At 45.8% G+C, this 25,841-nt stretch overlaps 1 protein-coding gene across 2 annotated transcripts in view; it reads right to left on the bottom strand.

Annotated features, from left to right (window-relative positions):
- Window positions 1-17,514: 17,514 nt before the first annotated feature.
- Window positions 17,515-25,841, bottom strand: part of PSD3 (pleckstrin and Sec7 domain containing 3) — a 338,824-nt gene continuing 330,497 nt past the window's right edge. For both annotated transcript variants that reach the window (XM_087814210.1, XM_087814211.1), the window contains one exon: window positions 17,515-25,690. In XM_087814210.1, the coding sequence (XP_087670336.1) occupies window positions 25,475-25,690 (216 nt within the window). In that variant the 3' untranslated portion in view covers window positions 17,515-25,474. The remainder of the gene's footprint in view (window positions 25,691-25,841) is intronic.

Genomic DNA, 25,841 nt, shown 5'->3' with positions numbered 1-25,841 from the left:
AAGTACGTGAATCTTTTTAATATGATTCAGGAGTGACATTGATGGTCATCGGGTATGCGAATGTTCACCTTTAGTAAACACCAACAGTTTTCCAGGGTGGCTGAGCCACTCTACACTTTCAGAAGGTGAGAGCCTGATTATTGCACAGCCTTCTTAACACCTGGGAGTGTCAGTCTTTGATTTTTTGCTGTTCTGGTAAGTCTATGGTGGTACTTACTGTGCCTCTAATTTCCATTTGATTTATTACTAATAAAGTAGAGCATTTTTCAAATACTTATTGGCCACTGGGTTATTCTCTTCTGTAAATGTTCTGCTCACATCTCTTGCCTATTTTTCCATTAGACTGACTCCTCATATTGATTTGGAGGAAATCTTTATATAGTCTGGATATATGCCCATTGTCAGTTATAAGTGCTGTAAAAATCTCATCTCCCACTTTGGGGCTTGCCTTTTTATTTTTTTCATGCTGGGCTTTTTTGTTTGTTTGTTTTTATGAAAAGAGTCTCTTGATTTCAAATGCTGTCCAATGTATTGACCTTTCCCTTTATGTTAAGCAGTCTTTGGGTCTTGCTTAAGAAAGCTTTGCCTATCCCAGGTTAAATTAAAGTGTTCTAGAAAACTCTGATGCTGTAAAAATCAAATCATTAATCTTTCTGAGTAGGATTTCCTCTGGCAAAGCACCCCAAGCTGGTTGGTCTAGCTTTAAGCAAATGCTGACAAAACTGCACTAGTTTAATGTTTCAAACAGTAATCAAATCTAAGAAAAAAAATCCCAATTGAATTCTGGGGTGAACATCTTGGGTCAAGAAAGAAACGTACCTGTATTAAGAAAATAGAGAAAGCAAAACAAAAGCAATCACACAAAACCCTGAAAGAGGCGCTGCAGGGGCATTCACCCTGACAGCAAGACCCACTGAATTTGAACTTGAACTAAGGAAGGGGAGGCCATGAGTCTTCATATGTGCTTTTCCTTTCTTGAGTTAATTGTGAGCCATTATAGTGGCAAATGTCTCCAAGTGTATTTTTTCTTTGAATGGCATGGTTTCTTTCTTTCTTTATTTTTATTTTTATTATTTTTTAATCTTCACGTGGGGATATTTTTTTCCATTGCTTTTCTTAGAGAGTAGAAGAGAGGGTGTGCAGGAGGGAGAGAGTGAGAGAAACATCGATGTGAGAGAGGCACATTGTTTGGTTGCACGGGATGGAGCCTGCAACTGAGGTCGGTGCCCTTGGCTGGTATCGAACCCGAGACCCTTCAGTCAGTGGGCCAAGGCTCTAACCACTGAGCAAGACTGGCCTGGGCAAATGGTATGTTTTCTTACGCCTTGCATATTTGAGAATATTTTTTGATTGCCTTCATCTATGACAAGACTATAATAAATTCTTAGATCACTATCTTTTCTGCTCAAACACTATAAATTGCTCTAATTTTTTTCAAGTGCTAAGTATTGTAAAGATGTCTAAAGTTAGGCTGATTTTTTTTTTTTTTCATTTAGTTGTAAACTATTTTTTTCCTGCCTGGACGTTTACAGAATTTTTAAAAATTTGACATTATAATGGAAAGATTTTGCCATATTATGACCATACATGGGACATTTCTGGTTGATTTTCACCTGGAACATAGCGCCAAATAACAAAAATTTCAACTGAGTGAATTTGAAAGATCTAATTGGCTTTATTAAATGAGTCCTGAATGGGCAGTGTCCCATCTAGCAAGTAGGAAGGTGCTCCGAGGAACTGTACACAATGAAGGCTTTATAGGCAGAAGGGGGCGGGGGTGGGTTACCTCACCTTTCCTTGAGGGATAGAAAGGGAAGATTACCTCCTTGGTGGTGGCCAGAAAATTCCAGACGGAACTGCTGTGGCTTCATTCCTGCGGGAGGCTGTAACTGCAGTTAGGTCAGGTATTAAGTCTTGGTTTCATGATGTGGGGTTTAGCATGAGGGACTCCCTCTGCGGCCTGTTGTCTCTTTCTGAACAATAGTGAACACCGTCGATCTATATATTAAGTTTTTTGTGTTTTTTTCAAATCTGGAACTTTTTTTTCAACTCAGTCTTAACTACTACTTCTTTCCAATTAGGTTTTGCCTTTTCATCCTGAATGCCAGTTCTTTGGTCGCTCCTCTGTTATGCTCAGTATTTGTCATTACTGCTCCCATGATCGTAACGATTGTGTCCTTTTGCTCTGTGACCTTCCCATTTGTTAATCTGTTATCCTTCTGTCTTTACTGAGTTCTTGAATTCTATTTATTTTTTATGTTTCCTTACAGACTTAAAAAAGATCTTGCCAATGTTATATTTTGTCTCATCTGCTGTTTTGTTTTTTTTTAAATCTCAATCTGTTTCACAGAGGCTATATATTCATATATCTTATTAAGCATGTTAAACAATTCCTCTAAGTTTCTTTTTTTTTTTCCCCTCTAAGTTTCTTTTGACTCTTGAAGACAGTCTCTTAAAAAAGAGACTTCCTCTTTGTCAGGTTTCAAGATGATTCTCCCCTTCCTTGTCATAATGACCTTCTCACGAATTCTATGCTGTCTTTTATCCTCAGTAGAGACTTTTATTGGGTCTGACACTCGGAGAACTTTATTCAAACTCCAGAGATACAGGCAAGCCAGAGACAAACCCCACCTCAAGAAAGTCTCAAGAGCTATAAGGAGTGGAACCAAATTGTCTAACTGTATAAATCTAAAGAGCTATGATCTCAGAGTAATGGAGATTGAGGGGACTAGGGTGCTAACTAATTTCAGTGCTTATATGCAATGAAACTCTCTAGTACAATAAAATTATAACTAATTTTTGCATAAGGTATTGCGAATGAAAAAATTCTTTAAATATTTCACCTAACTGCATCTTTCACACATCTTTGAGGTAGATATTAGCGTTTCAATTTGATCAATAAGGAAACAAGCTCAAGGAAATATGACGATTTGCTTAAGATCACACAGGCAGCCGGGCATAGAATCAGGATTCAATCTAGTTCTCGGGACTCCCCAAACCCTCCACCTTTCTCACATGATGCAGTCATTTTTTCATGTCTGCGATTTGCAAATTCTATAATTTTAATAAAAATGGTTTATTTTTCAAATAGAACTGGGTGAAAGCCAGGCTGTTTAGGTCATAAGCACATAGTCTGGCATCTTCGGGTGGAGGTGCCTGAATAGCAGGCTCGTGTCTGTCAGGAAGGGCCCAGCGCACCTGCCCTGCAAGTCCAAATGGCACAGACAGAAGGCTGCTGTCCTGGAAATCAATCATTTAAATGGCTCAAGGATAAGAAATCATTATTTATCCTGAAGGTTTGGGGTAATCAAACATAGCCATCTCCCACCCTCAATGCAGTCTCCCAAAATATCTGATCAAGAAAAATTGAGATAGCAAAGAAATAGTTTATAGACCTGGAGACTACGTTTGCCAGAAATAGTGAGCGAGCAGAAAAGGAAACCATGGTATTTCCTCCCAGTCCTCCCAGATTCTCCCAGAATCCTTTCACTCGCTGCCTGTCTCCAGTCAATGCGTTATCTAAATGTTCCTGAACCAGGTAAAGGTGCCCCACAGTCTAAGCAGGGGCCACAGTCCCCCACTGGCTCCTGGGTTCCTCGCTGAGCTTGTTCTCCCTCCTCCTTTACTGCCCCCGCAGCCGTTTCCTCCTGTTCTAATTTGTGAGAAAACAATGAAGGTGAGGTTAGGAAATAATAACCGTTCCCATTTGTACAGTGCCTCACCGTTTCTAGATTTCTTTCATAACACATTATCCGACGACCTCGGTAAATGCCTTTGGACATTAAAGAAAACGCGCTAACAATTGAAAATGGCATCTAAGAACGTCATTATTGGTCAGTGGTCAAGTATTACTCGAGACGAATGAAAGACACCTCCTTGACTCTGCCACTGTTGACCCCAGAGCCGTCTGCCGGCCTGTACCTACCCTCCCAGCAAATATATTTTGCTTTTAGCAACAACAAATTTTTAAAGAGCTGAGATGATGTTTATTTGACATTCCTTCCAACACAAGCTTGATTTACACCTGAATTTTGTTATTTGTTTTTTCTTGAGGCCCAATGTTTGTTGAGCAAATCTGCAATATTTACCCACCTCTGACAGAATACATTTTAGGCACGAAGTGAGTTATTCAATAGAAATATAAATCCGAAAATAATCAGATTTTCCCTTTCCTCAGATTAAAACAAACCAAAAGAAAAAACTCCAAAGGATCACAACGTCTAAAGCGAGGCCTCCCTTCCCCTTGAATACAAACTTTTCATTCCTATGTTCATTTGCAACGTTAACATTATTAGAGGCCAGTTTCAATGTACCATAGACAAATATACCAGAATACAGTGGTACCTCGGTTTTCGAATGTACTCCGTTCCGGGAGACCCTTCGAGTTCTGAAACGTTCAAAAACCGAGGGATCCACGGCCGACAGCTGGGCCTCAGGATCTTGCCCTCAGCGGAAGCCGTGGGGCATGTTCGACTTCCGGGGCGTCTTCGAAAACCCAAGCATTTCCTTCCGGGTTTCCGGCGTTTGTAAACCTAAATGTTCGTCAATGGAGACGTTCAAAAACTGAGGTACCACTGTACTTAACATATGCCATCACTGGTATACATAGTAAAAATTTTAAAATGATAAAAATATAACGTTTCATGCTTACAAGAATACACGTTGCCAAGTTCTATGTTACTGATCATTTTTCTTTAAATTCATCTCTCTCCTACCAGTGACAGGAACACACTGAACTATTTGGAGCTTCCCATGTGTTAAGAAGGTAGTAGGTGAAAACAGGATCTTTGTTCCAGGTGGTAATTTCAGCCAATTGAATTCCGAGATATAAATGGTTAGGCTCTGACGGCACAGCAGAAATTCTGTTTCCAGGCAACACGGGGCTGGCCACATTGTATCAACCGCGGTCCCAGCAGGCTCAGATGCACCCTGGGGTCTGGCTGCAGGGGCTGGTCGCTCCTAGCGGGTAGCTGTAGGGGGCTTTAAGCACAGGCAAGGGATTGGAGTAGCCAATAGCCAGCATTTAAAATCGCTTTCAGTCCTGAGCTCATGTGATCCCAGGGGCAGCAGAGGTTTCTGTGCTCCCGGGACACAATAGGTTTGCTGGCTTCACTAGCCCTGTGCTTTCCCCTCACTGCTCTCAGGAGTTCCCTGCAGCAAAAGGTTCAGGCGCAGAGTTAAACACACCTGAGCACTTTGCCTGGGCTTCTCCGTGGGCAGAGGCAAGAACAAAACGGGATTTCCCCCTGGGTTTCTATAGGCATGTCCCATTGGAGTACTGAGACTGAAATATAAATAATATAAATCCACCCCGACACACACACACACACACAGAACAGGCACCTGGAAGAAGGAAATGGGGAATGAGCGATAGAAGATTGAGGAATTTGGAAATGGAAAAGTTAAGAGCTGGGCGTTACATAATGGGAAACCAAAATAAAGACGTGTATATGGGGACGCCCATGTTGGCGGGGGTATCTCTACCAGGCATTGCTGCAACTCAGGTTCAGCTAAACCTAACTATGCCAGAATGGAGCATTCATTGTCATCATCTGACCCGAACTCGGACGCTCACTGGGCATCTGCTACGGCTGGGCCTGCCCTAACCCTTCCCATCGCGATCTCTGCACTCCTCACGCGCCCAAGGTCACCTGGAACACGGTGGGTGAGGGACTCAGCACAGGCGTGTCTGACTCCAGAGCAGATGCTCTTATCTGACTGTGCAGCGCCCCTCCCTGCACTGGCGGCAGCCTCCCCTCGGGCCCGGGTTGCAAGTGGACACTTCCCTGTGGTTCCTGGATACGTACCGATCACACACCCTAGAGGGGGCTGTCCTCTCAGATGCCCCAGGAAGTGTTGTTCAGTAAATGTGAATTCAACAGAGAGGAGGAACTAATAAGAATCTGGGAGACGGCCGGAACCAGGCATAAGGACAGTGAGGCACAGACTGCAGAAGAGGGAAGCAAGGCTGCTACAAACATGAGCAAGCAAACACATTCAGCAATTTAAAAACAGGATCTCATAGATGGAAACAAAATATCCCAAGGAAGGCATGCTGCGGCCCCCTGAGCCCTGCATATCCATTTCCCAACCTCTGGGGAGTATCACAGTCACAGTTGCATCTGCCTATTTAATGCAATCTTCATTAGCAGCAAATTCAAATCTGTTTCAAATTGACATGGGAACTGCAGAGTTCCGAAAGATGAATTAGTAATAAGACTAATTCTGCATGTGCCTGGTTACTTCAGAGTCTCCAGGGTCCCGGGAGGAGGAAGTGCACATGCTGACAGAGGTGACAGCCACATTCCCTGCTGCCAGGGTCTCATCCTGTCGAAATGTGCACCCAGGGCCCCGGTCTCTGCTCTGATGGCTTCCCAACCCCACTCCTGAAAATGCTAGTTGTTGCTGGGTGAGTTATTTAATCCTCCTAAGCTTCATTATCCATCCTTTACAACTGCAGAACATAGTATCGCATCGTGGGGTTGTTCAAGAGATTCAATAAAATGATGTATGTGAGAGCACCCAGCACACAGTGCTTTCAGGGATAAATTTTAATTAAAAACTAATGTTAGCATTTTGTTTTAATAGTGTCCTTTGGGCCCTTCTGTGGAATGGCCTTAGATAAAACTGTTCTATAACAACAACTTTTAGAATGTAAGCAAGAAACGAAATCATCTTTTAATAGAGCCAAGAAAGACTCGCTCTATACATAATTTTACCAACAGCACCATAACAAGACTTCCAGTTTAAAATGACACCTGGTTGGCATTAAATGGCACTAACAGACGAGAAAATGGGTGGGTGGGGGAACACATCGCAATACTAAAAATAAAGATGATGTACTTCCAGGTTCTAGGAAGAAATTCTACTAACTGCAAGTCAGCTAGAGATTGACAAAGTTCCCACAGGGTTTGCATCATAAAATAGAGGCTGGGGGGAGGGCACGGCTGGGGGAGCAGGAAGAAAGCAGGGCTAACGGCCCTCTGGTGCTTGGCACTGCTTTTTGATGCAGACAGAATGTGGTTTCCCCCTCTACTCGCACACTGTCCACATCTCACAGGCGGTGACTCTGAGGTGGGAGGAGAGGGGTTGCACAGCAACATGCTGCACCCTAGGAAGGTTAGCCCCAAAGAACAGAGCCCTGAAGCTGGCCAGAGAGGCTGGAAGTGCCCCAGGGGAGGCCCTGCAGGAAGCTGGCTCTTCGGGTCAGAATATCAGAGAAGCTGAAACAAGGGCAAAGAGAACCGCCACCTTGGCACGGCAGAGATATGCCAGTAGGAAGGGGGACCGAAACACATTGTAAAAGACCATTGATGCAAAACATCTTTAAATGCCCACTTAATTTTATTCGGTAAGGGCAAAAATACATCAAAATATTGAAAAACTCCCCAAACATGGCTGTGTTATCCAAGGTGGCAAAGCTGCTGAGACAGAAGCGTTTGGTTAGCAGGCAGTCTCGCGTAACAGCGTGGGTATTGGATTTACTAAAGCCAAAATTCAGAGAATAGAAGCTGGTTTAAGGATATGAACGCATAAAGCAAAACGCTATGAATTATTTAAAAAGAACAGTGTGGAAGACAGTGGCTTGCGGTACATTTCTTAAAATCATAACCTGAAGGCAGGCATCAGTCAATGTGACCATACGAGAAAATCGTACAAATAAGCTGGTCGCGAGAACTGATGGCAGGTAGACACGGAATTGTTTAAATAGCTGCAAGAAATGTGGTTTCAGAACTGAAAAGCGATGCCAAACAATGCTTTGAAGAGATGATGTGATGTGTAAAATGTTTTGTTAACATCTGGGGCTTGGGTCCCAGAGTCAGTGGGTTTGTGACAGGGACTGCTGAGGCCCACCTTGTAAATCAGGGCAGCTCAACCCAGCAGCAGGCTCCCAGAGCGGCTTTGGGGTGCTAACGAAACCTCTCCACAGAGGGAGAGGGCAGAATGGGGGGAAACAGCCAGTCCACCCCCAGCCCTACTCCCATCCGAGCAAGTTTCCAGACCCTCTCAAAACCTCAAAGGAAGAAAAATGCAACTCAGAGTCCAAAAGTCATTAAGAATTCCCCGGATAAGATGAAAGCCTGAGTGAGCAAAGACGTTTAATTAGCTCTGTTTTTTTTTAATGAGCTCTGATGGAGTTCACTGACATTCTGGGAGGAGAGGTTTAAACAACCTCTAATTACAGAGCATGGAAACGGTAATGATGCAGAGGAGAGAGAACTCCGTCGGCACAGCCACGGGGACCGTTTCCTCCACGACTCAGGGGGACAGGCGCTTGCTGGGGCCCATCCAGGATCTGGGGAACGAACTAAGTTATAAGGGCTGATTCCAAAGGGCAGAACGGTGGCCTGGTCATCAGGCAGGCGGGGCGGGAGACATGGTCACAGGGCTGAATGTGAACAAGGGTTTCAGGGGGCAGAGAGGGCTGGGAGCCCCATGGGGCCCTGGACTCGTGGGACGGAGGAAAGTCGAGAGGTTACAGAACCAACCGGGGGTGTGTGTGACCCAGGACACCGCAGTGGAGAAGCGATCACAGCATTGTGGCACTGCGTGGCTTTGAGGGGAGCAAGGCGGGACAAAGAGGCCAGTGAGGCTACTGAAGTAACCGAAGTGAGAAACGCCTCCATAAGGGGGACCCGTGAGGACAGCAAAGAATGAATTTGAGGGAGATACAAAAAGTAGAATTGACAGGACTTGGGATGCAGTAGGGAAGAGAAAGAACAATCGTATATGACTCAACAGTTCTGGCTTACACGGCATATTACTCAGCAATAAAAAGGAACACCCCCCCCCCCCAATAATGTGGATGACTCTCAACTGTATTAAGCGAAAGATGTCAGGCTCAGAAGGCTGTGTGGTGTAGGATTTCATTTCTGTGGCATCTGGAAAAGGCAAAATTATTGGCTCAGAAAACAGGTGGGTGGTTTCCAAGAGCCAGGTTTGGTTACCGCGAGACCAAGGGCATAGGGAAGTTTCCGAGGTGGAGTAACTGTTCTGTGCCCTGGTTGTAGAAGTGGTTACACTGCTATAAACTGGTATCGAAGCTCACAGAGCAACGGCTAAGAAGGTGAATTTCACTGCATGTAAATCCGAAGAAATCTGACCTGAAAATAAATTTCTGTCTCGGGCAACTGGATAGGAAGTGATGCCGTTCGTGATAGACATCGAGCACACGGGAGGAGCCGGTTTCAGCTGCGGGTGGCAGGCAGAAGAGGACTTCTGTTTGCATGCGTTGAATCTGAACACCCAGGACACGGAGTCCCGGAAGCAGCTGGACACATGGTGGGGAAGGGCCCAGAACCGGCCCTCAGCTCGCTGGCCGTGGGTGAAGCCGCAGGACTGGCAGAGTCGGCCCCGGCAGAGGGGCAGCTCGTGTGGGGTAGGCGGCTGCCTGCAAGATGTGATTTTAGGTTGTCTCCCTCCAATTCCTTCTCTAAATACCTCCATCCAATGCCTGTCCTTCATTTAACCTTAATGTAACCTTACATTGTCCATATGACAGGTCAACGTAATGATTACCTGGAGGGAGCGACGGAGGTCAGGCCCTCTTAGGGGAGCTGCGCTAGAGTTCAGGGCAGTGCCCCTACGTACTTCAAAATGTTGAGCATGTTTCTCAGCTTGATCCATTTATCCTGACGTATTACTTTTCCCAAACTTAATATGCTACAAGGTGAGGGTGTGGAGGAAACGGCTCCCACGGACCACCGATGAGAGTGCAGCTCCAGTTGGTACAACCGCCCTAGAAAGCCCCTGGCAGTTTCTACTAAAGCTGGACAAGCCCAGAGCGAAGGGCCCAGAAAGGCCACCCCTAGGCATATGCCCATCAGAAATGCGTATGTATGGTCACCAAAAACATGTATAAGAATGCTCACGGCAGCGCTATCCATAATAGACCCAAGCTGGAAATGCCCATTAACAGAAAAATTAGCAAATACCTCGTGGTGTTTAAGGCAAAAAGAATGAACAGTCTACAACCACACACAGCAACATGGCTGAGTCGCATAAATTAATACCGAGTAAAAGACGCCAGACACAGAAGAGCTCGTGTTATATGATTTCCCATTATAAAGTTCAGAAACAGACAAAACTAACTTACCGTGTTAGAAGTCAGGAGAGTAGTTCCTTTCGGAGGGGGGGATGGGACTGGGAGGAACTATGAGGGCTCCTGGGATCCCAGTAATGTTGCCTCCCAATCTGGGTGCTGGTTATATGGGTGGGTTCAGTTCATAAGAATCCATCGACCCGTGCATTTCCGATGTCTGCTTTTTTGTATGCAGATTATACTTTAAGGGGTGCAAAAACACCTGTTTGAGGGATGCTTATAATTTGGCAGGAGCAAGGAATGAGGTGGAGGGTAAGACGGGAGCTGATGAGCCAGGCGCGTAAGGAAGGGGAGGCCCAGCGTTGGGGATGGTTTGTGCACAACCTGAGAGAGGGCAGGCTGGGCAAAGCTGAGGTCCTCCCTATTGCAACGTGTGGCCCCTGCTTTGAAAGGGGACAATAGGCACTTGTGTGTGATGACACACACTGCCTATCCCCCTCCCACCGGCAATGACTTGGCCGTGGTCACCCTTGTCGTTTTCATCTGCACTCTTCTCTGCCGTCCACCAGCAGAGGCCGGAGGAGAGGTGTGTCTCAGGAACTGCACGTGCAGGGCAACGTAGGAGAATCAGCCTGACCGGCTGGCAGATGACCAGTCTCAGAGCCGCAGGATAAGGCTGGACAGTAGGCAAGGGCCCGGCTCTAGAGGGATTGCAAAGCCAGTCAGGGGCCTCTAGATGTAACCAGGAGGGAAACTGGGTGCTCGCCTTAATCTGATCTAGGAATGTTAGGATGGAAGTGGTGGAATCAGACAGGACAGCTACTACCAGCTGAACGATCTCCTGAGAGTGGCCTGCCTGCTGGGAGGTTATTAGAAAGCAGCACACACATTAGGATTTCTAGGTTTTAAACAAGTTCCTAAAGGCACCGGCTCATGGCTTCAGGCCACAGTACAAAAATGTCTAAAGTTGATGGAGAAATTCTCTGTTTCAAAAATACTATATTATTTAAGAGAAAAATAGAGCTTTTATAAACCAACCTATAAAATAAGCTTTTGAAATAAGCTTTTGGAAGATTTTGGCAGAATTAGAAAAGGAGGCCAGATTCCCTACCGCTCAGGTCAACAGAAATCTGTGACAAGGTCTCAGATGACAGAGGTGAGCTTTATACACACATGGTTCCACAAAAGCTTCTGTTGGGAACTCCAGGAATTATTTTTATTTCACTTTTATAGTTATTAAATGTATGTTCACATTAAACACACACACACACACACACACACACACACACAGGCACCAAGAGCCAAACAGAGCAGCAACTACCTTTATTCACAATGACACTTTGATGACCATTCAGATGTGCAAACGTTCCAGGGAAGAGTTTTAAAGGAGACGACACCTGGTTATAGAAAGAAATGGGAACACAAGTTCTTTAGGGTATTTATCTGGGCACCAGGAATATCATTCACGCTAATCTTTGGCTTGGACTCATATTTGAGGTCTGTCCTTTGCAAGTTTCTGTGTCTTCCTCCCAGCATCAGAGAGCAGGCTCATAATGCCATGTGGGGAAGTAAAAAGAGTCTTGGGTTGGACGTCAGGAGATATGGGTCCTAATACCCTAATGCCTGGGATGGTCCTGGTTTATATCTGCTGTCACGATGTAATTCTTAAAGGCATTCCTTTTCACTCTTAAAAGTACCCCGGCTTAAGATGTAAATTATATGATGGTGTACACTGAAAAGCAACCATTCTTCCCTGTACCCACATCCTTTCCAATGTGACTTTTCAGCTTCTCCAATAAAAAGTGGAATCTTCCCACCCTTGAATCTGGAGTCATCTTACGACTTGGCTTTGCCAACACAACACAATGGATGTTGCAGTTCCAAGCCCAGGCCTCAGCAAACCTTGCATATTCCCTCCATTTCTCTTGGGCCTCTGCCATGAGAACTCGCCGAAGTGAGCCTGCTAGAGGTGGAGCAGAGACAGATCCTACCAACTGAGGCCATCCCGGACCAGACGACCCCCAGATGACCTGGCAACCGACTACAGATGCATGGCTGAGCTCAGTCAACATCAGAAAAACACCCAGGCGAGCCTGGCTTAAATTTATGATATGCAGAATTATTCACTAAACAAATGTCAGTTGTTTTAAAGCACTAAGTTCTGGGGTTTTTGTTATGCATCAAAAGCTAACTGATATACAGTCCCTAGTTCTAATCAACACTTTGTCTATAATCATCCCTGTGAATTTGGGTGAGTCCCTTAACTCTGCTGAAGTTAAATGCTAAGTGCAGAGTAAATGAATTTTCTAAAGAGGTAACTAACATTGCCCGTGTTAGTTCCTTATTGCTGCAGTAAGGAATTACTGAAAATTTAGCAGCTTAAAACAACACAAATATATCTTCTTACAGTTCTGGAAGCTAGAAGTACCAAATGAGTTTCAATGGGCTAAAGGGAAGGTATTGGCAGGGCTAGTTCCTTCTGAAGACCCTTGGGGAGCAACGTCCCCTGGCCTTTCCCAGCTTCTGAAGGGTGTTTGTATTCCTTGGCCTGTGACCCCTTCCTCATATCACTCCAACCCTCTTGGTTCTGTCGACACAGCTTCTTTCCTCTCTGACCTCCTCCCTCCCTCCCATACCGATCCCTGTGATTACATTGGATCCATCCAGATATTCCAGTATAATCTCCCATCTCCAGATCCTAAACTTAAGTGCACTTGTCAAGCCCCTTGGGACGTACAGAGCAGCACTCACAGGTTCCAGGGCTTAGGACCTGACATCCTTGGGTGCTGTTATGTAGCTCACCACACTGCCCAAGAACACTATGCATGCTAGGCACTCCCTGAGACCTGGGAAAAAAGAGATGCAAAGAACAGTTTCTATCCTAGAGTCAGGAAGCTGGACTGGAATGATTTCCATGGGCTCCTGAGTAATCATAATGAAGTATTCTTTATTTCCGTGATGCCACAGTTTCCCCTGGAATACTCTGTGTCACTGCCTGAGAGGTGATCTAAGAACCAATGTTGTTCATTAAAGGCATGAGGTCAAAGGGCAAATGTTTCCCAGCGCCCCATCCTAAGTGGGTCATTTAGCCAGAATTCACTACATGCTATATAGTCTGTACCAGGGGCAGTGATGGCTTAGTAAAGGCAGCTGGAAAAAAAAGTGCAGGCTGAATGAGAGGGCATATGTTACCCCCAGTCTGGGAGGAGAGATGTTCTCAACACAAGCTCTTCAGTCTAGTGACACACTGTGGAGCGACCACCTTTCTGTGGTAGAGGGGACAAGAGAGGGCCGAGGGTAACAACGGGGAGAGAGCGAGCAAGAAGCAGATGAGGCATCAAGAAAAGGGAGAGGAAAAATGCAAACTGGAAGAGAGGAGAAACAGCTCAGGCTGGAGAAGCGAACCTGATAAAACACCAAGTGGCACAGGGACCACGTGTGAGCAGCAGGAGCTCCGGCAGTGAGAGGAGCTGTCCTCCCGCCCCTGCTGCTGGGACCCACAGGCATTTGTATCCATTACCACTCCATCTGCTTTCATGATTAATTGCCTTGAAGAAGCACTTATCCTCAGCGGAAAAATATCGAAATATTAAAAAATTGCTTCTAGAAATGGTCAAAATGACTCCTTGTCAAACTCACTCTAAATTCGGAAGGAAAACAGGGCCAAACACGTGCCGCTAAGAGAGAACGTAGACCCGAAACTCAGCTTCTGCCTCCCTGGAGATTCTTGATGCCCGGGGATCCCCTGAAAGCACCCAGTGTGGGGAGATTCACAATGTGAATCAGAACAGCCACGACAACGAAAACAGTAACAGTAACCAACATTTGCTGAGCACTTAATATGTGCCATGGACTTCGTTCCATCATGAAAATAACAGAGAGGTAAGGTCTGGACATTCTTGTTTTATGAAAAAGAATCAGAGGTACGGAGACCTCTCAGTTCTCATGGGGGAAAAAAGTATCTAAATTAGAATATATCCACTCCTCCTCCAAAACCCACCCACGCACAGCAGTTTAAAATCCATAGAAACAGAAGCAGATTGGTGGTTTCCAGGGAGTGGGGGAGAGCAAAACAGGGAGTAACTCCCTAAGGGGCATAGGGTTTCCTTTCAGGGTGATGGGATTTGGGGGGAGTGAGTAGGTAGAGGTGGTGGCTGCCCATTTAAAATGTACTAAATGCCATTCAGTTGTTCAACATGTGAATTCTGAGGGGCATGAACATTCACTCCATGACATGTTACAAGAGCTTGGAGAAAGAGTCCATCCGAGGTACAGCGCAAAGGGGAAAACTAAAGCCGGGGCCAGGACCCACATTGAGAAAGAGCCTCAGGCAAATCGGTCTCCATCCCGCACTCGAGGTAGTGCCCCCCCCCCCAGGCTGCTCCCCCCCGCCGAGTGGGAAGAGCAGTAGCAGCGCCAGGCCGTAAAGACTCAGCAAGAGGATCCGTGCTGTGTAGCTAGCAAATTGCCAGGCACTTCACTGCTCCGTAGATATTTTAAATAATAACCTCTATCAAAGTTATCGGGGTCCAACCACCCACCTGAGGGTTCTCTCGTTGCACCCCTCCCCCACCCCACAGGCGCCAGCCCACATCTGAGCTCCTCTGCTGGCAGAGGGCCTGTCAGCCAGCTCTGAGTGGAGGCTCTCCCCTCCTACCGAGCTGTTGTGTTCCTTCTCATGGAGTCCAAAACCTAACCCCCTTAGATGGCTACAGCCCAGTTCTCATTGCCTTCCCTCCTAGGCTCATTTAAAAGCAGTCTTCCCTAGTTCTGTCAGGGCATTGCCCACGTTCCCCTCATTGCATGGCTCATGTTTTTTCCATCCTGGCTGCTGCTCTTGTATACTGTCTGGTTTACGTCCCAAGTCTCAAGGCCACTTATGCAGGTGCAGTCTCACTGGTGTAGGGCAGTGCCACTGACCTGCCCTGAGACGGCGGGCAGTGCAGAGGGGCATGCCTGGGATGGCCCCACGTGTTTGGTGGCCACATCGCTCTGCTCACTTTCACGGCGCGTGCTGTGGCTTAGAGTTGGGGGCTTTTGTTCCTGTGTGCTTGTGTACTGTGCAACACAAGGGCTTGCCTTGACCTTGGCGATATTTAAAAAAAAAACAACAACTGAAGAGTAAAATTGCAGAGTTTCATTTCACATTGTTACTTTGCCCCATTTCTCTGCCTGAGGTTTTTTGGGGAATCCTGATTCTGTCATTTAGTATAATCCTTCTTTCTCAGCTTATGACATACACATTTTTAACAAACTCATCTCCTGTAGGTGCAGTCAGTTACTAATCAAAATGTTGAACAGATGGGGCCAAGAGGCAAGCTCTGCAGCAGGACACTAGAAATGCTCTACCGGGCTGGTAGCGTCCTTTAATTAGCACCCTTCGCATGGCTACACAGCCACCAACTACAATGTCTAGGTCGTATTGCTCCATTCGCCCGGACATGTTTAATTCAAGACCATGTTAAATTCTTTGTTACGGCTCAGATATTGTCTACTGCATTTTTCTAATCTGCCCAACTTTACAGAATAGTAAATGAATGTAGTCTGAAATGATTTGTTCTTGGGAACCCAGGCTGGCTTCCAGTAATTGCTGCTTCCCTTTATTATTTACTCTAAAACTGTGCCCAGAATTAATATCAGCTCTCTGGTCTACAGCATCCAGAACTCTCTCTCTCTCCTCTAATATGCCTGTCTCCAGTATTTCCTACTGCATACGTGTTTTTTTTCAGTAGAAACTGAGTGATTGAGCAGTCTCATTGGTAAATCTCAAGAGTGCTGTGCAACAGACTGATCTACAGATGAGACATTAGTTCCAGTTGCTAGTTTTTTCATTATAATGTCTTAATTCGCTGTGGGTTTTTCCTTTCTTGAGTGTTCATCTTTGAAAAACAATCTATATGCCTGGGCCAGGTAGCTCAGTTGGTTAGAGTGTTGTCCCAATATGCCAAGGTTTGAGGTTTGATCCCTGGTCAGGGCACATAGAAGAATCAACTAATGAATGCACAAATAAGTGGAACAACACGTCAATGTCTCTCTCTCGTTTTTTAAAAAATTAAAAAAATATGTATTTTTAAAATATGTCTTTAATTATATCAGAGAGAGGGAGAGATAGAAACATCAATGATGAGTCACTGATCGGCTGCCTCCTGCACGCCCCCTGCTGGGGATCGAGCCCGCAACCCGGGCACGTGCCCTGACTGGGAATTGAACCGCAGTCTCCTCGATCCTAGGTCGATGCTCAACTGCTGAGCCATGCTGGCTGGGCTCTCTCTTTCTCTTTCTAAAAAAGTCAATAAAACAATTGATCTATATAGTTCCTATGGTTCTAATATTATTAATTGTGCAACAGCCAGAATATGATTTAGAAACACAAAACTCCTGGCTCCAGAGGACAGGCAACTGGACAATGAGGATTCATGTTTTGTTTTTGATCTTTTAAAGAATTGAGATATAACTGACATATATCATTACGTTAGTTTCAGGTGTACAATGGTCCAGTATTTGTATGAGAGGACTCATGTTTGGGATTCACGTTCCAAATAGGGAATTTCTGTGGAAGCCAAGGGGTTGCCAGCAGTCGCCCCTCCCCTCCCCCTGCCCCAAGCCATTTCTTCCTGTGAAACTTACCCATCACCACAGTTTTGCTCTCTTCCAGGCAGCAGCCTTATTGATGTTGAGGAGACAGTAACCAGCGACCTTGCTTCAAAAAGCCCAACCTCCAAACAGAAGACATGCTTTCCAATATTCAGAAGTTAAGTGTTAGGGTAGAATTTTTTCCCCCCTTCATTTTCCAATCCACAGATGCTACTTTCCCCATTAGGTTTGGTTATGAGGATACAAATGTACACCCAAGTGCCGTGCAGCAGCGAGCGGTATTTGCATTTGCGGGCTATAATGAACTCTCCTCTGGTCCCTGTGCCTGGGTGAGAAGAATTAGAAGTAGATGGGAATGCAGATGGATTCCTGAAATTACTTGAAAAAGTTCTGTTCCTTCCCTGCTCAAAGCCCCCTGATGGAGACAGTAGGCTCTTAGGTCTCACCAGCATCCTCATGCCTTTTCATGGAAGTCAACAGAGGTGAGTCAGCTAACAATCGGGCTTTCTCACCACCTTCCTCACTTACCTGGGCCGACTCCCTCTCTCTGCGGGGCTGTGGTTGTCTTTTCATGGAAGAGGGGGTGTGCTATGGTGCTTGTTTTGATTTTTAAAGGTATTATTCTAGGTGCTTAAGTAAGCAAATAAAAACATTCCCCAAATGATTGAAATTTGTTGGGTTTATTTCTTTCTAAAGTTTGTACATTTACATATATCATATACATACTTTAAATCCTTCACTATTTAGCATGATTTCTATTACATAAAAACCATTTGAATGCAATAAATTTTGTTGTTGTAGAACAACAAATTATCCCCAACTTATAAAAACACAAGAACGGTTCTATTCATGAACATTTACACAATAGAGAAATGTACTATATATATCACGGCTCCTATACACATCAGGGGACTCACTTGTCTACACGGTTCAGGTTTACTTCAACAACAGTGAAATGTCATATTTATATACAACTATTTTAATAAAAAATAAAGCAATTGTAAAATGTAAACTTAATTTTTAAAATAGTCTTTAAACACTTTAACAATATCCACATACATTACTGTTCCGTTTGAAAGATGACCACCATAAATGCCCTAATTTTTTAGGAGATGTGTGTCTTCGGTGTGGTGGGTGGCGATGAGGAACAGGTTTCCAGTCCACAACTCGGTACCCGAGCTCACCCAAGTCTGCTAAAGCTGACAGTCTGGCCACTGAAAAGGAGTAGGCTGCTACTTTGTCACTAATTACTTTCACAATTTGCAGGGACATATGGCACCAGCACTGCAATGAAACTGAAATGACTGGCGGAGAAAACTTTCAAGGTACAGGGAGGTTCCACACTGCCAGTTACTGTCAATTAGACTGAGCCACAGTGAATCACATCCAGTTAATAGGTTGGAAAGTTAAACGCTTGCTTTATATATATGTACATATTATTAAAGACACAAAGGACCCCCCCACCCCCGCCTGGCCCACAGTAATCAAGGCTGACAGCATCGGTTCTCCGCTTGCCTAAGTTTCTGTTCTAGAGATGGGCTCCTAAGACGTGAGGTAGAAGAGAATGCAGGGAGGCATCTAGGCCTTGCCCCGACAGCTCTCGTCCGACTGAGCAGAACAGCTAAGCTGTGAGCCTAGCGTTCCTGACCCTTCCCACAGAAATGAGACGTTTTCCATTTCCAGAAACCTGGGTGCCAAGGCAAAGATACCATCCATCCGTGCTCAGAGCTCAATGTGCCAGCCGGTGTCTTGGCTTCAGTCAGAGAATTATTTTACACCATTGTCACGTGTCACCCCTGGTGACCCAGTACCTCTTGGAGCTGGTATCTTGCCTCAGCGGGGTCAGCCCATTAGGATGCTGGATTCCTAAAGAGCCTGTGAAACTCAGGATGTGCTTGCTGCTCAGTGGGAGCCCAAGTGGAGGGGAAGGCCAGGCGCAGCTCCTCTTTGCAGAGAGAATACATCACCCCCCTCTGTGGACCCCGAGGGTCAGGGGTCAGAGCAAGGAGCCTCAGACCTGCAGTGCAGCCCTTCACTGAGCTTTGCGGCTGGGACTTTGTGTCTAAAGACTGACCAAGGCAGACTCCCAGGGAAATAATAAGTGAAACTCTAAATATTCTCTCCACTGACCATCATTTTCAGGAATTGAAGTTAAGGTGCTTACTTTATAACACTATTTATGAGAGCTTAGCTCTCTGGCCTGCAAAGGGAAACAAACTAGCTAAGTTCCTTCCCATTGTTGCTGATGGAAAAGTGCTTAGCTGTTCAGCAAACCTCGGTCTGACCTCCCTCTCAGCAGCGCAGCACAGAGGGGCGGTGGACAAGCACAGCTGTGCTCCTTTGGTAAGTGCTTTCGTCGCTTCTTTTCTCGAATGATCTCCAGGGCAAGCAGCAATGTCACCCTAGAAAAGGGTGCACTCCGGCCTTCCTGCACTTCCCCAGGCCGCTGAGGGATGCTGGAGAGCGGCTGCTTGGGAATGACAAGCGAGCACCAGTGCGGTGGTCCACCAGGAAGGATGTGCTATGTGCCCCCTCAGTCATTTGTTAAATGCAGTGCATCTCAGAGTCAGACACTAGAGCTCAGACTCCTCCCTGGCCCTTGGGAAACACTCCCGAGATGCAATTCCCACCCCCTTGTCTATCCATCACTTCTTTAGAACACTCTGGCCCGTGGTGTCTTAAGTCTGTAGAACTTAAAACATTCACCGTGTGCACATGTGTGCAAGTGCACATACACTTGAGAGGCCCAGACGTGTGACTCTTTCCCCTACACACCTGATGGAACAGTAAACTGGCTCCAGATCTCTCAGAGCAGAGAGCTGACCCCATGCACGTCCACCCCCAAAGAGACGGCGACCAGCTCACACTCCCCCCACCCCCGGCTTTAGTTTGGTCTAATTACTCTTGTTCCTATAGCTTAAAAAAAGTATGCGAACGGCATTAAACACCAATGTGCATATGTACTCTCTGCAGAGCGGAGATTATCATCTGTGCCAAAGGTTACTTGGCTTCCTAACCTACATGGCTTTATGCTGAAAGTCCTAACATTTCAAATAATTAAGGCCCAAAATGAAGCTTTTTTATTTTTGCTACTCCTTTTGTGTACGATTTCTGCAAAGCACTACAATACTTAGAAGGAAACACTCTCGCAGAACAAAGACCCTGCTACAGTCACAGAGCCAGGTCACCGCACGTCAAGAACAAATCAGAAAATATGGTAGATTTGCAAAAATAGTTTGAGACTGTAGAGTTCATTAAAAAAAAAAAAGCTCAAGTTAACTACCAACACACCACTGCAGCCCGCAGCCAAAGACTGGTCTCCACTCCACACGCCAACTCTCTGAACCAGGATCAGACGCGAGCGTGAGGCCGTGTGTCCGATCTGACACACCGGCCTCAACCACGCACTCAGACACACTCGGATGCGGCTGTAAGTACACCAAACATGCTGGTCAATAAAATTTTAACCTTGTCATCATCTATGTACACGCTGCCAGATAAGCAGTAAGCTCAAACAACTAAGGCCAGTGGCTCTTCTTTGGGGAGAGGCAGGAAAAGAGGCCTACGTATAAAAATATTAAATAAAGTTTCAACCTGGTCCGTAGCCTGTCCTAAAATTCTTTTACCTGTGACACTAGATGCTAGTTTGTGCAACTGCGAGCCTAGAGTACAGTATCCGATCGGGGAAGCCCTGATACGCTTCGGCGTGTGCACTGTTTCTTCAGGGGAGCAGGGGTGCGGCCTGAGGGGAGTGGTCTGATCTACTACAGAACAGCCACAGGGGCCTAAGTGACACGGTGGGGACTTACTTCGTTCTCCCCAAAACTCTACTGTCCTGGACTAATTATAACAACAAAGAACGTGCACTTGAAAGCATCACCTTTTGTAAAAAGCCCAAAACCGTCAGTTTGACGTTATGTTTAAGTGCTCTTAATACTGAAGTTGCTAAGGTTGCCTGTTTTTTGTGTTTTTTTTTTTTTTTAGTTTGTGTTTTGTATCTCCCCCTTTCTGTCACCCCAAATTCTAATGAGCTCCCCGCTCCGCCCCCGTGTTGTACGCAGGACACTGAAGTAGAATCTCCAGGTTAGTTCAGAGGCCTTTCTGCCCTGGTGATTCGAAGCTCAAAGATGGGATTTGCTAGCATAAAATCTTATTATTACAAAAATTTAATCAAAATATCATTTGAATTTAAGTTGAATCAACAGTACCACTATATATATTCTCAAGAACTGCATTATATACTTGATCCTATGAGGTTTTTACTTGCTTTTCGTTGTCACACTGGTTATTAAGGACAAAAATAAATTGGATGTACATATACCATATACTGATATACAATCCACACAGGGGTACATATATATACACACAGGCATAAATACCCACAGACACAACATGGACGCCTGATATACTATCTACATGAATATTTCCCAGAAGCCTGCAATACTACAGATGCACACAAACGTTACACAGGGTGAGCCGAAGAGACGGAAGGAGGCCTACGGTATATACAGTTATTTAACTTGCGATATTTTCTTGCCGTTGCATTCAAGTCAACAAACTGTCATGCAGATTCAAGTATTGCCGACACTCTCCCTACGAAGACATTCTCTCTGCACGCACTGACCTAGCAGAGGGCTGCCCGCTTGGGTTTCGGATACTACAGGTACAACGTGAGAATGGCAAGGACTTCGGGCTCCAGTCCTCCTGCAGGAGGGAGACGCTGAAAAGGAATCTGAGAGGACAGGCAGTGAGCAAGCAGCTCTCTCTCCCTTGCTGGGAGCATTCTGTGGTGAACTACTGATCTCTAAAGTCCTCTGGGTGACTCGATGGTGAGATGTCGAAAGCTGGCTGAGAGATCTGTTGACGGGCCAGACGGGTGGCCTGGCCTGGGAGGAGACACAGCCGAGAGCTCTGGAGCATGGTCGGCCCAGAGGCTCATCTGCCTGCAACGGTGACGGATCTTTCTCTGTCGGGGTAACTTAGATGCTCTGTGAGAAAAGCAGGTGCTAGTGAAACCCCAAATCACATGATTACTCATAACCAGACTCTACTTCTCCCAGGTCCCAGGATGCCACTGTGGCTTGTTACCAGTGCTAAATTTACAACTGGGAACAGTTCTGCCATTTGAAAAGCGAGGGGTTGTTCACTGCTGAAATGAAGGAAGGTGGCTACCGACCTGCTGAACACTGGACAGGGTCCACGAGAGCGAAACGGCAGAGATTTGCACCAACAAGGTAATTAACTCCCTGGGAATTCAGACTTAAAAAAGCTTAACTGATGGCTACAAGAGAAAATACCAAAGGAATTCAAATTTCAAGACAACTAACCAAACCCAAGACAGTCTTGATAGGACGACAATAAAGGAGCTACTTTAAGGTCAATTTTCTTCCAACTGCCTACGATTAGGGATAAAGGCCGAGAGGAGGCCGCTCCTGGCTGCAGCAGGCCCTGCCTCACCTAGGAACACCCTCCAGGCTCCTTCCACGACATTGGGAGCAGCGGGCAAGGGCCAGCAGAAAGCCTGGGAACTCTGTGCTTCGGCCGCAAAGGGCCTCCTCCCCCACTGGTCGTCTCAATTCCTCTCCAGCCTCAGAAGCGCTGCGCTGTGGCCACAGGGTGAGATCGAGCTCAAGAGACCAACCCAGCCAGGCCTTGGAAAGCCAGCCAGCCTTCCTGGCCCAGGGCTAATTCCCTCACTTCATTTTTAACTAGGAAGCAGCTGGAGAAGCACCGAGGGTCTCCGGCGGCTGCTCTCTACCCAGGGACTCCGGGCCAACGGGGGCTCTCCCACACGCTGGGCTTGCGGAGAGGAATTAAAATGCACAGAAGCATCGCTTGGCTTAATGAGGCATTGCTAAGGTTAATAATAGGATGTTTTTGAAAAAGTGCACTTCAAATAATATCTATGGCCTGGGCAATCAAATAAGGACTCTGCCTGCTAGTACATAACTTCTGATCCCCAACAAAGAATTCCTGACACCTCCCGGCAAGAGCCAACACAGGAGGTGGGGGAACCACCCCGGAAACACTCAGAGACTTAACACACGGGCCACTTCTGTTAACTGGGTGACAGCACTGCCATGGAAGTCTTTGAGGAGGATTAGGATTTTCTAGACTGAAGATTAATATGAAGCGTGTTTAATGGAAGAGAAACTGATTTAAAATGTGGAGAGAAACCCCAAGGCTCCTGACGCTGAGGTGGGAGAGGAGTGGGGTGGGGGGCGTACCTTCAGGAGAGGAGGAGGGCTCCCCTGTACCGTGAATTAGGCAGTAGGCCTGGGTTAGCTGTGGATGGAATGTCTTCGATTCCTTCTGACTAGGTACTATAGGAGACAAATCATTGCAACAGAAAACAGGGTTGGCTATGGGCAAGATCCTCAGAATCTACTCAAACCAGGGGCCACCTCCTCCTACAGGATAAACTCTTGACCTGCGAGGTTTCTGACAACAGACAGAAGCCTGAGAGGCCTCAGGGAGGAGGTGTTCTCAGCCCATCCCCTAGTGATGGACAATATCGGGGCAGGGCAATCTGCCGCCCTGGCTCACCAAATAACCTTGCAGTTGTCTTTAAAGATAAACTAGGCAAACACAGTGTGCCGCAGCCTCAAAGGTGCCCTTCTCATCCAATGACCTGTCAGCACAGCAGAAGTCCCTGGAGACACATCAGTGAGTCCTACAAGGGAGCAATGCCCGGCTGTGCTGACCGAGTCGCTCCGAACTGCTCCGAACGCCGGGCTCGGTAGCAAGGTACCATTCTGATTATTAAATACTACAAATAAAACACACAGAGACACTCTATGTACACAGACACACTCACACTGTGGGCAGACACATTCAAGCCAGTCAGGGATGTTCACTTTTCTTTAGTTACTGAAGCTCACGGATGACATGCTCTAGGTACCTCTCTCCCCTCGGCTCGGGATAAATGTCTAGGCAGGAAACAGGCAGGCGGGTTGTTTCAGATTCTAGGAAGAAAGAAGATTCCCTCGTGGGAATCGGAATTCAGTCAGAAGCTACAGAAATGAATCAGATCTACCGGCACTATAGGTAACTATCCTGTTTCTTGGTTCAGAAACATAAATTTAGTCGTTGCCTTTACCTAAACAAGACAGAGGGTTAGAGTGAGCTTTTTAGAGGCGTGGCAAAACACTTATCACAAAGCAAGCAGCTTTAACCTTAGAGAGGGTTTCTCTTCTCTGGGCACCATCAAATAGGAACATTTATATAGGTGAAGGAAGCAAATGAGAATAAATAATCCTGTAATTAAATGCCACTAGAAATGACCATGGTTTAAGAGCAGGTTTTCTCTAATTCACTGGAACCATGCTGTTCATGCAGAGTCCCTGATTCTTTGGTCATAGTACCTTTAAGTAATAAACTGAGTAGAACTAGAGCGAACTTCCGTGGAAGGGAAAAGAGTATTCAGAGTGATTCCATTAGTTCTGAAGTTGTGGAGATTATAGCTTTAAGGACCACAAAGTCTCAAGGTTTCAAAATCAGAAAGTTCTAACTCATAGCCAGCTCAATTTTCACTCCTATCTCTTCCTTTACAAGAGACTATTCTTTTTATCGCCCTGAAATTCAAAGGGACCATTCACTGTAACAAGCTCATGACTTTAAGGTCAATAGAACTATTTTAAGTAGAAAGAAAGAAATGATTTAGAATAAAGTATTTATTTTTAGGAGAAAGTTCAGTAGGAGCAGAGAGCAGTGGCTCTCAAAGAGACTAAGGTAAGAATAAACTAAGTTACTCTGTGTATGCAACCAACAGATTCCTCAGTTTTCCAACCACAGTTCATTCAGACTATGTATCACGTTCAGATTGCTTTTCAAGAATATTCCTTTGCTGGAAAACTGCAGCTACTCTTTCCTCTCTTACTTTGTTTTGCTTAAGACCCTGATATTCTTACAACCAGGAGATATAACACCATGCCTATACATACATACACTCCTGGATGGCAGGGTACTGACAATAGAGATGATTCTGGATTCCTAGTCTAGACCCTGTGGGAATGAGTTAACAATTTCCTGTGGACTTAACACATGCCTAATGCTGCAGCTCCCGAGAGTCGATCATTGTCATGATTCTTTAGAGAACAAAACGGACTTGGTGTCATCTTTCCTCAACCTTCAACGGCAAAAAGGTTCCACTTTCTCTCTCCTTGCTTGGCTGAAATGAACTCGGCACTTGGAGCAAGCTCACGTGCTTCCTAAGTTCTCCAGTCCTTCGATCTCTGCACCCCTTGCCCTGCTTCGGGCAGGGCCGGAGCTCAACAGTCCGCGCCGCGGGCAGGCACGGAGGCGTCGCCGCGGAACGCCTGGGTTCCAGGACTGTAACTCCGAATCCAGTTCCGTGAGTGCTCAATTCCACCTCTGTGACTGGGCAAGAATTCACATGGAAAGGTTTGCATTAACTCTGGCTAGAATTTACTAAACTACAAAGTCTGTCCAGTAAAGTGTTTCACAATGGATTCAATGTTTTAACCTTAAAAAAAAAAAGTAACAGTTGGTTTGAGAATACACAGAACAACTGAGAGTGCAAACTAGAGAAAACCAAAGGAGAAGTGATACACAATTCACTCTGAAATCATGATCCCTCCCCCTCACAAAAGGTGCATTAGTTATCAAGTAGCAAAAATCATCAAAGCAAAGAAATCAAGAGCGAAGAGACAATCTGTACAGAAACTAACAAAAATATACAATAGAAAAGGTTACTAATGCACCATTAAGTCACAGACTTTTTTTTTTTTTTATAGATATATTCACCAATTTACCAGAAAGATCTTGAAAAACTCTATTTTGCTCCATGACCAGCCCTTTCCTGGCTGCAGATGGATTCTAAGTAACTTTTTGCTTAATGCTGGGTGTTTCGGGTCGGTGGTCTTTCCGCTCCGACACGTTGCGCTTGACTTTGGCAGTGACCGGAGATGAATCGGGGTTCAGCGAAGGACTCGAATGCGACTTCTTCAGTCCTGGGGCCTCACTTTCATTGTTACTCAGGAGCTTCTTGCCGCCTCCTTTTAGAATGCTGACGTAAGTTTCATACCGGGTTTGCTGGAGGGGAGGGGAGAGAAGAAGGGTAGTCAGAACACTGCTCACTCACGCGCATGTGCAACACACCTAACGTGTGACCTGCTTGGGGAGCAGGACTGGCTGTTGAGAGGACTTGACTTCATTCCCCAAAGTGGGCAACAGCTACAGGGGA

This window comes from Miniopterus natalensis, chromosome 2 (genome assembly GCF_054644295.1).
Source record: "Miniopterus natalensis isolate mMinNat1 chromosome 2, mMinNat1.hap1, whole genome shotgun sequence".
In the NCBI taxonomy this organism is placed as follows: domain Eukaryota; kingdom Metazoa; phylum Chordata; class Mammalia; order Chiroptera; family Miniopteridae; genus Miniopterus; species Miniopterus natalensis.
This window is presented reverse-complemented; position numbering and strand designations above follow the sequence as displayed.